Raw genomic sequence first — 12,583 nt, forward strand, 5'->3', positions numbered from 1 at the left:
AGCAGCTTGCACTCACTTAGCACAGTCAGGTGGAAAGAGCGCAGGCCTGGGAGACGAAACAGATCTAGGTTCTAATTCCAGCTCTGCGCCTTTCGGCAAGTTACTCAATTTCTCTATTCTTCTTTTTCTCATCTGTCAAATGGGAAGAGTAGACTAATAATCAACACCCGGCAAGGGTGCAAGGGGCCAGTGATACCTGGCAGAGGGCAGGTCTTTGGTGATGCTCCTATCTCTTCCCTCCACCAGGGAGGACCGTGAGGCTTCTTATTCCCAATCCAAGGCATCCCTAATGGTCAGCCTCATGGGGCTCAAAAAAGGGGAAGGCTTCCTATGAAAAAGCCTGTGTTATTAGCTTCCACACTTCTAAGCTCTGACAGTAATAGAAGCTGTGGAAACACCTCTTAACTGCGAACCGTAGAACGCTGCCTCCTGGTGCTTCCCCCACACAACCACTTATGCCATTTTCTGTTATTTTTGCTGATTGAAAAGATGGCAGTGATCAAGCCAATACAGCAGGTAATCAAAACTCATGGCTTATCAATTCTTTAATAAAATTGAATGTTTAAAAAAAAAAAAAACAAAAAACCAAGATAGACTCTAGAGATTTTAAAGCCCTGGAACACGTCTAGACATGTCATTTATTGGAAAAGTCAGTTTACCGAGCTTGCTAGCCTGGCTTCAGTCACGCCCCTGATTGTCGTCACTCAGCCCAAGTGAGGTGGCGTTCGAGACCCTAAAGCCGGGATAATAACTCCGTCATGCCTTATTTTGGCCGTTGACTCGCTGTGCCTTGTTTTGTAGATAGCTGTTGATTTGTCCCAGCCTGGAGGCGAAGCTCCTTGAGGTCAAGGACCTTTTCCAGTTCACCACTGCGTGGCCCAGACAGTTAGTGCAGGCCCTTGCACTTAACAGGTGCTTAATAAATTACTGCTGTAAACTTTGAGAGCTACTCTTAACTTCTCTCCTCTCGAAGACTAAAATAATTACGCCACCTCTGGGATCAGAAAGGAAGATTTTGGAGAAGCAAACATTTGCCCACTTAAATCTCACGTTCTCTGATTAATAATCAGAGGGAGGCAAGCACCTCCCTCTCCCTTGTTATTCCTGGGCTTTCCCCATTTTCAATACCTTTATCCAGTTCCTGGAATATTGTTGGGTCAATAAAAGGCCCCCAGATAAATGTTTCTCTTTTTTCTGCTTGTTGCCTCAGTTCTGTCTCCAATGAAGAAATCCCGAAGACTCCTCTGGCCTTACAGCTTTGGGGCAGGGGCTCCAGCTTTCATTTTTCATATCATTTCTTTCTTTCTTTCTTTCTTTCTTTCTTTCTTTCTTTCTTTCTTTCTTTCTTCTCCTTCTCCTTCTCCATCTCTCCTCCTCCTCCTCCTCCTCCTCCTCCTCCTCCTCTCCTTCTCCTTCTCCTTCTCCTTCTCCTTCTCCTTCTCCTTCTCCTTCTCCTTCTCCTTCTCCTTCTTCTGTTTCTCCTCCTCCTCCTTCTCCTCCTCCTCCTCCTCCTCCTCCTCCTCCTCCTCCTCCTTCTCCTCCTCCTCCTCCTCCTCCTCCTCCTCCTCCTCCTCCTCCTCCTCCTCCTCCTCCTCCTCCTCCTCCTCCTCCTCCTCCTCCTTCTCCTCCTCCTCCTCCTCCTCCTCCTCCTCCTCCTCCTCCTCCTCCTCCTTCTCCTCCTCCTCCTCCTCCTCCTCCTCCTCCTCCTCCTCCTCCTCCTCCTCCTCCTCCTCCTCCTCCTCCTCCTTCTCCTCCTCCTTCTCCTCCTCCTCCTCCTTCTCCTCCTCCTCCTCCTCCTCCTCCTCCTCCTCCTCCTCCTCCTCCTCCTCCTCCTCCTCCTCCTCCTTCTCCTCCTCCTCCTCCTTCTCCTCCTCCTCCTCCTCCTTCTCCTCCTTCTCCTTCTCCTCCTTCTCCTTCTCCTCCTCCTCCTTCTCCTCCTCCTCCTCCTCCTCCTCCTCCTCCTCCTCCTCCTCCTCCTCCTCCTCCTTCTCTTAAGTAGGCTTCACACCAGCACAGAGCCCAATGCAGACCTTGAACTCACGACCCTGAGATTAAGACCTGTGCTGAGATCAAGTCAGACACTTAACCAACTGAGCCACCCAGGCGCCCCTCAATTTTCACTTCTTAGCACAGAAAGATTTGTAAGCTTTACTGCTTCTGGGAATTCACTGGGCCAGAGGAGGTGCCCCAACACCCTCAGATCACCAGGAACTAATTACTCGACACCTCAGTGATTCCTCAGTGTTCTCTGCACTGGGCAGAGAAGGATATCGCTCTCAGCTCAGTCATTAAACTCAGGAAGTTTTCTCTGTCTCTAAAATAAACGTTAAAAAAAAATTAAACTCAGTAAGTTTTTTTTCTTAATTCTCCACTATTACAACCACCTCATTTGAGCTTAGCGATAAGAATTAAAGGTACTAAAGGGGAGCCTTTAGTGGCTCAGGTGGTTAAGTGTCTGACTTCGGCTCAGGTCATGATCTCGCGGTCTGTGAGCCCCGTGTCAGGCTCTGTGCTGACAGCTCAGAGCCTGGAGCCTGCTTCCAATTCTGTGTCTCGCGCTCTCTCTGCCCCTCCCCCACTCACACTCTGTCTCTCTCTCCCTCTCTCTCTCTTTCTCAAAAATAAATAAACATTAAAAACAAAAGAATTAAAGGTACTAACGAGAACACACAGCAAAGGCAAAGTATTTTTTTTTACATAAGGAAGCTATCTAATAAATGAAATCGGTACTACCAAGAGTTGCTGGCGGCCTTTCATTTTGAAAACAGGAGTTCCCAGAGAAGAGACGAGGGTCTAATTTTCTCTCTACCATTAAGGTCCACAACTGTAACTCCCCATGAAAGTATCCCCGGCCCCTTGATCCTTCCTTACCAGATCATCCTATCCCATCCAGCTCAAAAGCTAGATTTACTGTCTTCTGCTGGTCTCTTGGCTATAGGCTGTTAACACCCTACCCTCCTGTAGATGTTTGTATACTGTGGAAGGAAGATCAAATTTAATTGGAAAACTAGATGGTTACACAGTATATGTGGCTAGGTGTTTGGGAGGGGTGCCCCCTTGGCTCTGCCTGAGGAGAGGAGGAGGTCATCACCCCAGAAGCCCACACATGGCAAGGTCTGATCTGACCCCTTCCCAGAGTGCCCTGGGAGGCAGCCACGGTGAGCTGTGGCAACAAAGAAAAGTGCTGGCTTGGGGACAAGCAGGGTGTCATCGTAAAGAGGATAAGGGATGAGTCCTCAAGATCCCAATGATGGGGCTCAGGTTAGGAACCTGAACCTGATAATAAAGAAAAAATGGAAACAAGAAGGTTTGGTTCAAACACAAGGCTGCACCCAGGGAGGCATGTTCAGTACTTACTTTTTGAATGGCATTTGTGTTCCGAGACTTTGATGCCCTTCCCTTCAAACAGATCAGACTTCTCATGGTTACTGAATCATTTGCTTGGAAGGATTCCACATCCCTCCAAGTGGGCTGACCCTTGGTACCCCTCAGTGAGAAGTACTGAATGTATCACTGCTCCTTTCTTTTTCTCCTTGTTCTTAGTGATGTCCGTTGTCCTGCAGCTGGTATTCTTAGTAACATGTCTGTGTGCCTAGGTAGAAAGATCAAGAAGGTGGAAATTGTGAACAGTCAGAGGCAAAGGCAAGAAAGACATTTTCTATTTTATCAAACTATAAAAACCAACACCTCGGTTTCCACTCCCAAAGCATAAGGTGTGTGTTTGAAGAATTTTTGTTTAAAAGACGGGAAAAACAGGGGCGCCTGGGTGGCTCAGTTGGTTGAGCTTTTGACTTCGGCTTAGGCCATGATCTCATGATCTCATGGCCCCGTGTCGGACTCTGTGCTGACAGCTCGGAGGCTGGAGCCTGCTTCGGATTCTGTGTCTCCCTCTCTCTCTCTCTCTCTCTCTCTCTCTCTCTGCCCCTCCCCTGCTCATGCTCACTTGCTCACTCTCTCTCCCCTTTAAAAATAAATAAGCATAAAAAAATAATAAAAATAAAAGATGGAAAAATCTTGAGCAAATTTCTCATTTCTACGTATGCTGGCATTTGCTGTTTCTCTGCCTGGAGCACCACCACACACACACGCACACACACATGCACACACACACACTCCTCCCTGCCTGCCTAACTCCTCTTTAGCTTTCAAGTATCCCTGCTTAGTCTTCTCAGAATCCCAAACTTGAGCTGGGTTCCCCCTCTTAGCCGCTCCCATAGGACCCTGCACCTCCTTCAGCACAACACCTATACAATGTAGTAATCCCCTCACTAGGCTAGAGCTCCATGTGGGCAGGGACCAGATCTGGCTTTCTTAGAGTTCAATCCCCCGTTCCTGGAATGGCACTGAATAAGTATTTGTAGAATAAATGAATTCTGAGGAGTCTGTATGAGCCTTTTCTTCATATGACCTGTTGTTTGTCTGAACAATGTCTGCTGAGTATGGTGGCTCAGGCTGTGCACTGTACAGGACGTCCAGCCCGGTCGGGAGGGGAGGCTGAAATCCAGCTCGCATTCTCATCGCCCGGCCATTTTTCGCTGACTGTATCCACCCGGAAGAAGAGATGCCTTTTTCTGATCTGTACAATGGCACTATACCCGCTTTCAGCCGGGCAGCTCCAGAGAAACACGTAGCGTCTTCAAAAGGAAGGGAGCGTCCTCTCCTTTGTTCCTAGAAAGGCTAGGACCGAGTGCTTTTACGAAACTCTTTCTTCGGGTCCTTGGCCAGTCATCTATGCCAAGACCCTGGCCGCATTCCCAGCAAAGGCCTCCCTCACTCTTCTCTCCTCTGATTTTTGTCTCCCACAGGGTTTGGGATGACCACTCCGGCGACGGTGGGAGGAAAAATCTTTCTGATCTTCTACGGCCTCATTGGGTGTGCGAGCACCATCCTGTTCTTCAACCTCTTCCTGGAGCGCCTCATCACCGTCATTGCCTACATCATGAAGTCGTGCCACCAGCGACGGCTCCGGAGACGAGGGGCCCTGTCCCGGGAGAGCCTGAAGCCCCCGGGCAGGTGCGAGGGGGATAGCTCGGCCGGCTGGAAGCCCTCCGTGTACTACGTGATGCTGATCCTGTGCCTGGCCTCCCTGCTCATCTCCTGCTGTGCGTCGGCCATGTATACCTCCATCGAAGGCTGGAGCTACTTCGACTCGCTCTACTTCTGCTTTGTGGCCTTCAGCACCATTGGCTTCGGGGACCTCGTCAGCAGCCAGAACGCCCAGTATGACAGCCAAGGCCTCTACCGCTTTGCCAACTTCATGTTCATCCTCATGGGCGTCTGCTGCATCTACTCCTTGTTCAATGTCATCTCCATCCTCATCAAACAGTCCGTGAACTGGATCCTGAGGAAAATGGATGGCGGGTGCTGCCGACGATGCCAAAGGAGGCTCCTGAGGTCCCGGAGGAACGTGGTCATGCCGGGCAACGTCCAGGACCGGGGCAACATCTCCATAGACACGGATGGGGTGATGGACAGCGACACGGACGGGCGGCGTCTCTCGGGGGAGATGATCTCCATGAAGGACTTCTTGGCCGCCAACAAGGTCTCGCTGGCCATCCTCCAGAAGCAGCTGTCTGAGACGGCCAACGGCTGCCCGCCCCAGGCCAGCGCGCCGTCCCGGGACAACGAGTTCTCAGGGGGGGTGGGGGCCTTTGCCATAATGAACAACAGGTTGGCAGAGACCAGTGGGGACAGGTAGGAGTGAGGAGCGGCCGCTAGGCGTGGAGGCCAGGAGAGTGGACGATGGGGGGATTGGCACCGGCTCAGCTCTGTGCCGGGGCGGGTTCCCTCTGGAGTTGTCCTGTCACCCTCTGCAGGCCCAGCCTTAGAAAACTCTTCTCCTTGGGCAGCCAGCCACCTTCTAGGGCTGCAGACCGAGGCCCGGGGCCCTTCTCCTTGTCTTTATTCTGTGAGGTCTGAATTCAGTCTTGAGAATGAATCCCAGAGGCAGCCTAAGACATTGCACGGTTGTCTTACTCCCCTTCCTCCAGGGCTTTAACTGCCTAAGGGAAGGGGGTTTAAGTAAGTCTCTATTTCCCTGCTGCTCTGGTCTTCGTTTGGAAATAAAAATCCTGAACAGAAATCCTCATTTTCCCCCCTGGAACCCTGAATGGCTGGACCCACTGCCCTTCCCAGCCCCTTCAGAAAAGAGGGGGGCGGGGATGCTTCAGAAGGTGCCTGGGCCCTGGGCTTCCTTCAGAGCAGATATGTCCATGGTGCGACAGATGGGGAACTCACCTGGTCTACTCTCTGTGTCTGCTTCTCTGCATTTTGTTTTTCCTTTCTTTTATTTTTAAGATCCTAATACTGGGCTAAGGTGTCTGTGGGACCTCGACGTGGTAAGAAGAAAGCTTCAGGCCTTTAAACTGCAGCCAAGTAGTGGACAGGCTCTTTTTTTTTTTTTTTTGCAAGGAAAGAATATAGCTTAACGTCTTCCTTCCAGTGGTCACAGAGACCATTTCATTTTTTTTTTTTTTTTTTAACCAGGGCATGGAGCCCATTGCAAAGATAATGGCCGACTATTTATTAGAACTGAAAACTGAATAAATCCTCACTTTATTAACTAAGATTACATGAGTGCTCATTATGGACAGCGGGGCTGGGGGTAGAGCCTAGCTAAACAGGCATTTATTGTGCACAGTGAAAAAAGAAACAAGAAATTAACCCTTGGGGATATAAGCATCATCTTGGATTCTTGGCTAGAGGAACATTCTAGGCCAGATAAGGAATGGCTTCTCTTTGTGTAATTTGTTTCGGCTCTGCCTCCTGGGAGTGTAACAAGTCTAGTTACATAACCTCCTGAGCAGTTAAAACATCCGTGCTGGGAACAGGGACTCTGGATCTTCGTATATTCAGGAGAGAACATTTTGAGACCCGAGAGCAGCATTAATAAGAGATAGCTGTTATTTTTATAAGAAGGGGATGGTGTACATGCGGCAGTTTTAGAAACGATGAAGAAAGTCGGCATTGTAAAGACAATAAAGCCGAGAACGATACCCAGTGAAACTGAAATGTTGAGTGGAACTCATCAGAGCTGGGAGGACCTTAGGGACCATCCCAGACAGCTTTCTTGTGTTTTACACAAGAAAGAAACAGAGGCGTGAAGAATGCTCCCTATCTGAACTCTCAAGGCTGACAGCATACAGCTAAGAGAACCCAGGTGTCCTGATGGTGACGTCCGGGCTCATCACCCATGCTCCCCACAGCTTTAGAACCTCCCTCAACTGCTCCCTCCTAAGCTGAGTTGCCTTTTCCTTCCAGCTGGCACCCTACCCCCCCCCCCCCGCCTTTTTTTTTTTTTACAATGCTGAAAGTACTCAACGGCAGGAGTCCTATAAACAGCAGCCTGGGCTTCGAACTAAGGGCTGTGCGGCTCCAAAGTCAGAGATCTTCAAGCCTTACTTTGTGTTGCTCTCAAAGGAAGCATCCTGTAGTTACTGCAAAACCAAGCTCCCCGGGGGCTCTGCTCTGGGGGAAGGCACCATGGGCATAGGGAGAGGAGCTGGGTCCCTGCCCTAGGAGATTTCTTAATCGCCACATACCTGGTACAGGGACTGGCACAAAGCAGGTCTTTGCTTCTCCAATCCAGTACAGTGACCTTCTGGGAAGATGACGCCTGCTGATACAAATGCTCCTTGGCCCCCTGGCACATGTCCCAGCCAGGGGGCCAAGGAGCATTTGTATCAGCAGGCGTCATCTTCCCAGAAGGTCACTGTACTAGGTGATCTTTGCAGAGAAATGTTACGTCAAAACGCACGGCTCTTTGTCAGTAGGATCCAAAACTGGAGTCAATTTTTGAGCTAAACACAAAAAAAAGTTTTTTGAACTTTTGAGGAGTTTCCGGAGGAGTCCTCTCAGGGTCCTGGAGAATGCGTTTGTTTTGCTCTGGGTTGAGGTTCCCTGATGGAAACATCTGAGCACCGGCGGAAGGAGAGAAGTGTGGTACATTCACGATGGATGAGTGGGAATAACGTATGTCCCCAAAATGGCAAAACTAGGTGTCTCTGTAGTTACTCTTAGGCACGAATTGGTTCAACGAGGGAATTTCTAGGTATGAATGTAAGCTGGAGTTCAAAATCTGGAGCCCACAAATCCTCTAACATTGTGGTGTATGTACGGGCACACCTCAGAGGTGCGATGGGTTAGGTCCCAGACCACTGCAGTATGGTGAATATCGCAGTAAAGCCAATCAGATCAACTTTTGGCCTCCCAGTGTAGATGGAAGTTATGTTTACCACGTACTATAGTATATTAAGTATGCGACGCATTGTGTCTTTTTGAAAGTACGTCAATTTGTGGAGCCCGGGTGGCTCAGTCGGTTGGGTGTCCGACTTTGGCTCAGGTCACGATCTCACAGTCCGTGAGTTCGGGCCCCGCGTCGGGCTCTGTGCTGACAGCTCAGGGCCTGGAGCCTGCTTCGGATTCTGTGTCTCCTTCTCTCTCTGCCCCTTCCCCACTCACGCTCTGTCTTGGTCCGTCTCTCAAAAATAAACGTTAAAAAAAATTTTTTTTTTAAAGTACGTCAATTTAGAAATACTTGACTGCTAAAAACCGCTGACCATCATCTGAGCTTTCATGAGTTGTAATCTTTTTGCTGCTGCAAGGTCTTGCCTCCGTGTCGATGGCGGCTGACTGAGAGGGGTGACAGTTGCTGAAGGTTGGGGGTGCTGTGACAATTTCCTAAAATAAGACAGCAATAAAGTTTGCTGCATGGGGTGACTCTTTCTTTCACGGATGTTTCTCCGTGGTGTGTGAGGCTGTTTGATAGCTTTTTACCCACAGTAGAACTTCTTTCCAAACTGGAGTCGAGCCTCTCGAACCCTGCTGCTGCTTTATCAACTACGTTTCTAGTCCTTTGTTGTCATTTTAATAATCTTCACGGCATCTTCACCAGGAATAGAGTCCATCTGAAGAAACCACTTTCTTGGTTCATCCGTAATAAGCAACTCTTCATCCATTAATATTTCTTAAAGATTTTATTTTTTAAAGTGAAAAAGTTTTAATCATTTTTTTAATGTTTATTTATTTTTGAGAGAGGGACAGAGTGCGAGCAGGGGAAGGGCCGAGAGAGAGAGAGAGAGGGAGACACAGAATTCGAAGCAGCCTCCAGGCTCTGAGCTGTCAGCACAGAGCCCAAAGCGAGGCTCGAACTCATGAACCGTGAGATCATGACCTGGGCTGAAGTCGGCCGCTTAACCAACCAGGTGCTCCAAGATTTTGTTTATTTTTAAGCAAACTCTATACCCGACGTGGGGCTTGAGATCAAGAGTCACATGCTCCACTGACTGAGTCAGCCAGGTGCCCCTCATCCATTAGGTTTTTATCATGAGATTCCAGCAAATCAGTCCCATCTTCGGGCTCCCCTTCTAATTCTCGTTCTCTTGCTATTTCCACATCTGCAGTCAGAACACATGCAACATCTATCCATAGAGTTCGCCATCTTACACGGGCGTGGTCTGTGGCACCCCGAGACAATTACAGTAGTAACCTCCAAGAGCGCTGATCACAGATCATCATTAAAAATCTAATGATGGAGGGGCGCCTGGGTGGCGCAGTCGGTTAAGCGTCCGACTTCAGCCAGGTCACGATCTCGCGGTCCGTGAGTTCGAGCCCCGCGTCAGGCTCTGGGCTGATGGCTCAGAGCCTGGAGCTTGTTTCTGATTCTGTGTCTCCCTCTCTCTCTGCCCCTCCCCCGTTCATGCTCTGTCTCTCTCTGTCCCAAAAATAAATAAAACACGTTGAAAAAAAAAATAAAAAAAAAAATAAAAAATAAAAAAAAAAATCTAATGATGGAAAAGTTTGAAATATTGTGAAAATTGCCAAAATGTGACCCAGGGCCAGTGAGCAAACGCTGTTGGGACGATGGCGCTGGCAGACGTGCCCAATGCAGGGTTGCCACAAACCTGTAATTTCTGAAAACCACAGTACCTGCGAAGAGCAGTGTGGCGCGATAAAATGAGGTGTGGCTGCACACGCACGTGTGAGAGGGAGCACACACGTGGACGTCCGTGGGCGTAATGAGCTTCATGGGTTTTTCTTCACGTTTCCAAGGCGGTCCTTCCGTCCTCACTAGAGTTAGAATGTTTATTGCTGTTTTCTCTTGTCACCTCTGTCCCCACTCTGCACGTCTCTAGCCTCCTCACCGATTCTCTCTGTCCCCTTCTCTCTGGACTGTGTCATGTGGCCTCGTCATCAGAAGTCTTGCTCGGCTGCCCTGGCAGTTTACTGGCCAGGAGGAGAGTGACCATCGGCAGAAGGTTGGCCTGGACGCCTCTGTCCGGGAACCCAGAGACTCCCCAAGGTGATGAAGGGACCCACTGACTCGACGTCCATGAAGCTCTCGGACTTCATCCGTGGCTGGGCTCGCAGCTAGCCTGTCCTCAGTTGTCTGTGGTGCTGTGATCGTGAACTGGCCTTTCATGGGAGGCCATGGACCCAAGACATGTGGTGTCTCAGGGGACCCTCATCCGACACTACTTGCACAAGCTTTCCCATATTCCCGTACCACCTGAAGTAATATCTTCTTAATATTTTTAATCAACTGTGTTTTGACCAGTTTTGTTTTAAGAAGAAATTTGTCTCACTAAATGGAGGGCTCATATCACTTGTTATAAATAGAAAATACAGTCTTTGTAAAAACCAATAAAGTGAAGATAAAATTATCATTAGATTCTATCCAGATCCTGTATCCTAGCGAAGACTCGAACCCTGGGACCTTTTCCCTCGGTTAGAAGCGCAGATTGGCATGTGTGGGAGAGGTGCGAAAGATGCCAGCACCAGACAGACGTTGTGATGGAACGATGACTAGGAGACAATGGAAAAGGGGATAACTTCCTCATTCTGTGCTTCTGTGTGAATGCATCCCACCTCTGAGGGCCCCTAAAATCATTCCACATTCACCTAGATCATTGGTGCACATCCCACACTGGGGGCTACATAAAAGTAACAAAGTACATAGGGCACCTGGGTGGCTCAGTCAGTTAAGCGTCCAACTTTGGCTCAGGTTATGATCTTGTGGTTTGTGGCTTTGAGCCCCGCATCAGGCTCTGTGCTGACAGCTCAGAGCCTGGAACCTGTTTCAGATTCTGTCTCCCTCTCTCTCTGCCCCTCCCCTGCTCGTTCTTTCCCGCTCTCTCTCTCTCTCTCTCTCTCTCAAAAATAAATAAACATTAAAAATTTTTTTAATGAAATAAACATTTTTTTAATCTTAAAAATTCTGTATATAAAAAAAGTAACAAAGTGCAGTAGTTTCTGAGGTCAGGCTAGCCACCTGGGGAAGAATAGTTCTTGGGCTTGAACACCAGCCCACGAATACCAGTTCCAATGTGACACAGAGTGGGCAAGTCTCCCTGTGCCCCAGTTCCCCTGCACCTGTGATGTGCAAATGGTAAGAACATCAGATCAAACGGGTGATGCTCAGGCAGGGCTCTGTGGCCCCTAAGGAGCTGCCCAGGCAGCAGGCACTGGCTGTCCACATGCTGGGGGGCTGGGGACGAGGGTGAGGAGGACATTAAATCCAACAGTGAAGGATTTTGTTTTGTTCCTGCCCCAACATCCAGTGCTTGCCACACTGTGCTTTATTAGTGGTTCTCGGTTATTAAATGGCATCACTCTTGGTGATGGTTTTATATTAAACCAAAAGACTACAATAACTTCATTTCTGTTCCACTGAGTCCTTTCACCTCAGGATTAGCTGAGTTAGCTTGTACAATTCAACATGGTAAAATGTTTGGGGAAAGCTATAATATCTTGTATATTGCTAGAACTTCATGGCTTTTAAGGCGTATCCATCTGCAATGGTAATATTTTTACCTTCATTATCACGTTGTGAAGTAAGCAGGGCACTTATCTTCAAATGACCGTTAGCCTTTTCTGAAATAAGAGTAATAAATAATCACACTTTACATAAAAAGTAACTGAGGTTCAGATTGACAGTAGATTGGAGAATAAGCTTTAAAATTACACAGACTGGGTTTGAGTTTCAGCTCTAAGAACTTTAAAGTAACGTCGTGTTTCAAAGCCTAGTCTCTCTTCATGTGCAGTGTGGGAATAGTTGTATGTGCATTACAGCATCAGCAGATAAATGGCATGATCTGGGTCTGGGCTCTCGTGTGGTACCTAAGTCCCTGAAGGTGAAGGTGATGTATTACGGCACTCCAGAAGCCAAAGAATAAACAAGATCGGCTTCTAGAAGAGCCCATTTTATTCCAAGATTTGGGAAGAAAAGGAAGTTTATTTTAATTAATTTAATACATTCTTTTATGATCAAGTGGCTTTTATCCCTGAGATGCAAGGATGGTTCAACATTTGCAAATCAATAAATGTGATACACCCTATTAAGAGAATAAAAGATAAAAATCAAAAGATCTTCCCAATAGCTGTAGGAAAAACACCTGACAAAACACAACATCCTTTCCTTGTAAAAACACCTTAACAAATTGGGACTGGAAGAAATATACCTCAACATAATAAAGGCCACATACGATAAACCCTCAGCTAACATCGTACTCAACAGTGAAAGGTTGAAAGCTAATCCTCTAAGACCAGAAGCAAGACAAGGATGCCCATTCTCACTGTTGTTATT

General features: G+C 48.1%; 1 protein-coding gene across 2 annotated transcripts in view; it reads left to right on the forward strand.

Moving 5' to 3' along the window:
• Positions 1-6,562, forward strand: part of KCNK13 (potassium two pore domain channel subfamily K member 13) — a 116,344-nt gene extending 109,782 nt beyond the window's left edge. For both annotated transcript variants that reach the window (XM_042944069.1, XM_042944068.1), the window contains exon 3: positions 4,806-6,562. In XM_042944069.1, coding sequence (XP_042800003.1) covers positions 4,806-5,698 — 893 coding nt within the window. In that variant the 3' untranslated portion in view covers positions 5,699-6,562. The remainder of the gene's footprint in view (positions 1-4,805) is intronic.
• Positions 6,563-12,583: the final 6,021 nt, after the last annotated feature.

This window comes from Panthera leo, chromosome B3 (assembly GCF_018350215.1).
Source record: "Panthera leo isolate Ple1 chromosome B3, P.leo_Ple1_pat1.1, whole genome shotgun sequence".
In the NCBI taxonomy this organism is placed as follows: Eukaryota; Metazoa; Chordata; class Mammalia; order Carnivora; family Felidae; genus Panthera; species Panthera leo.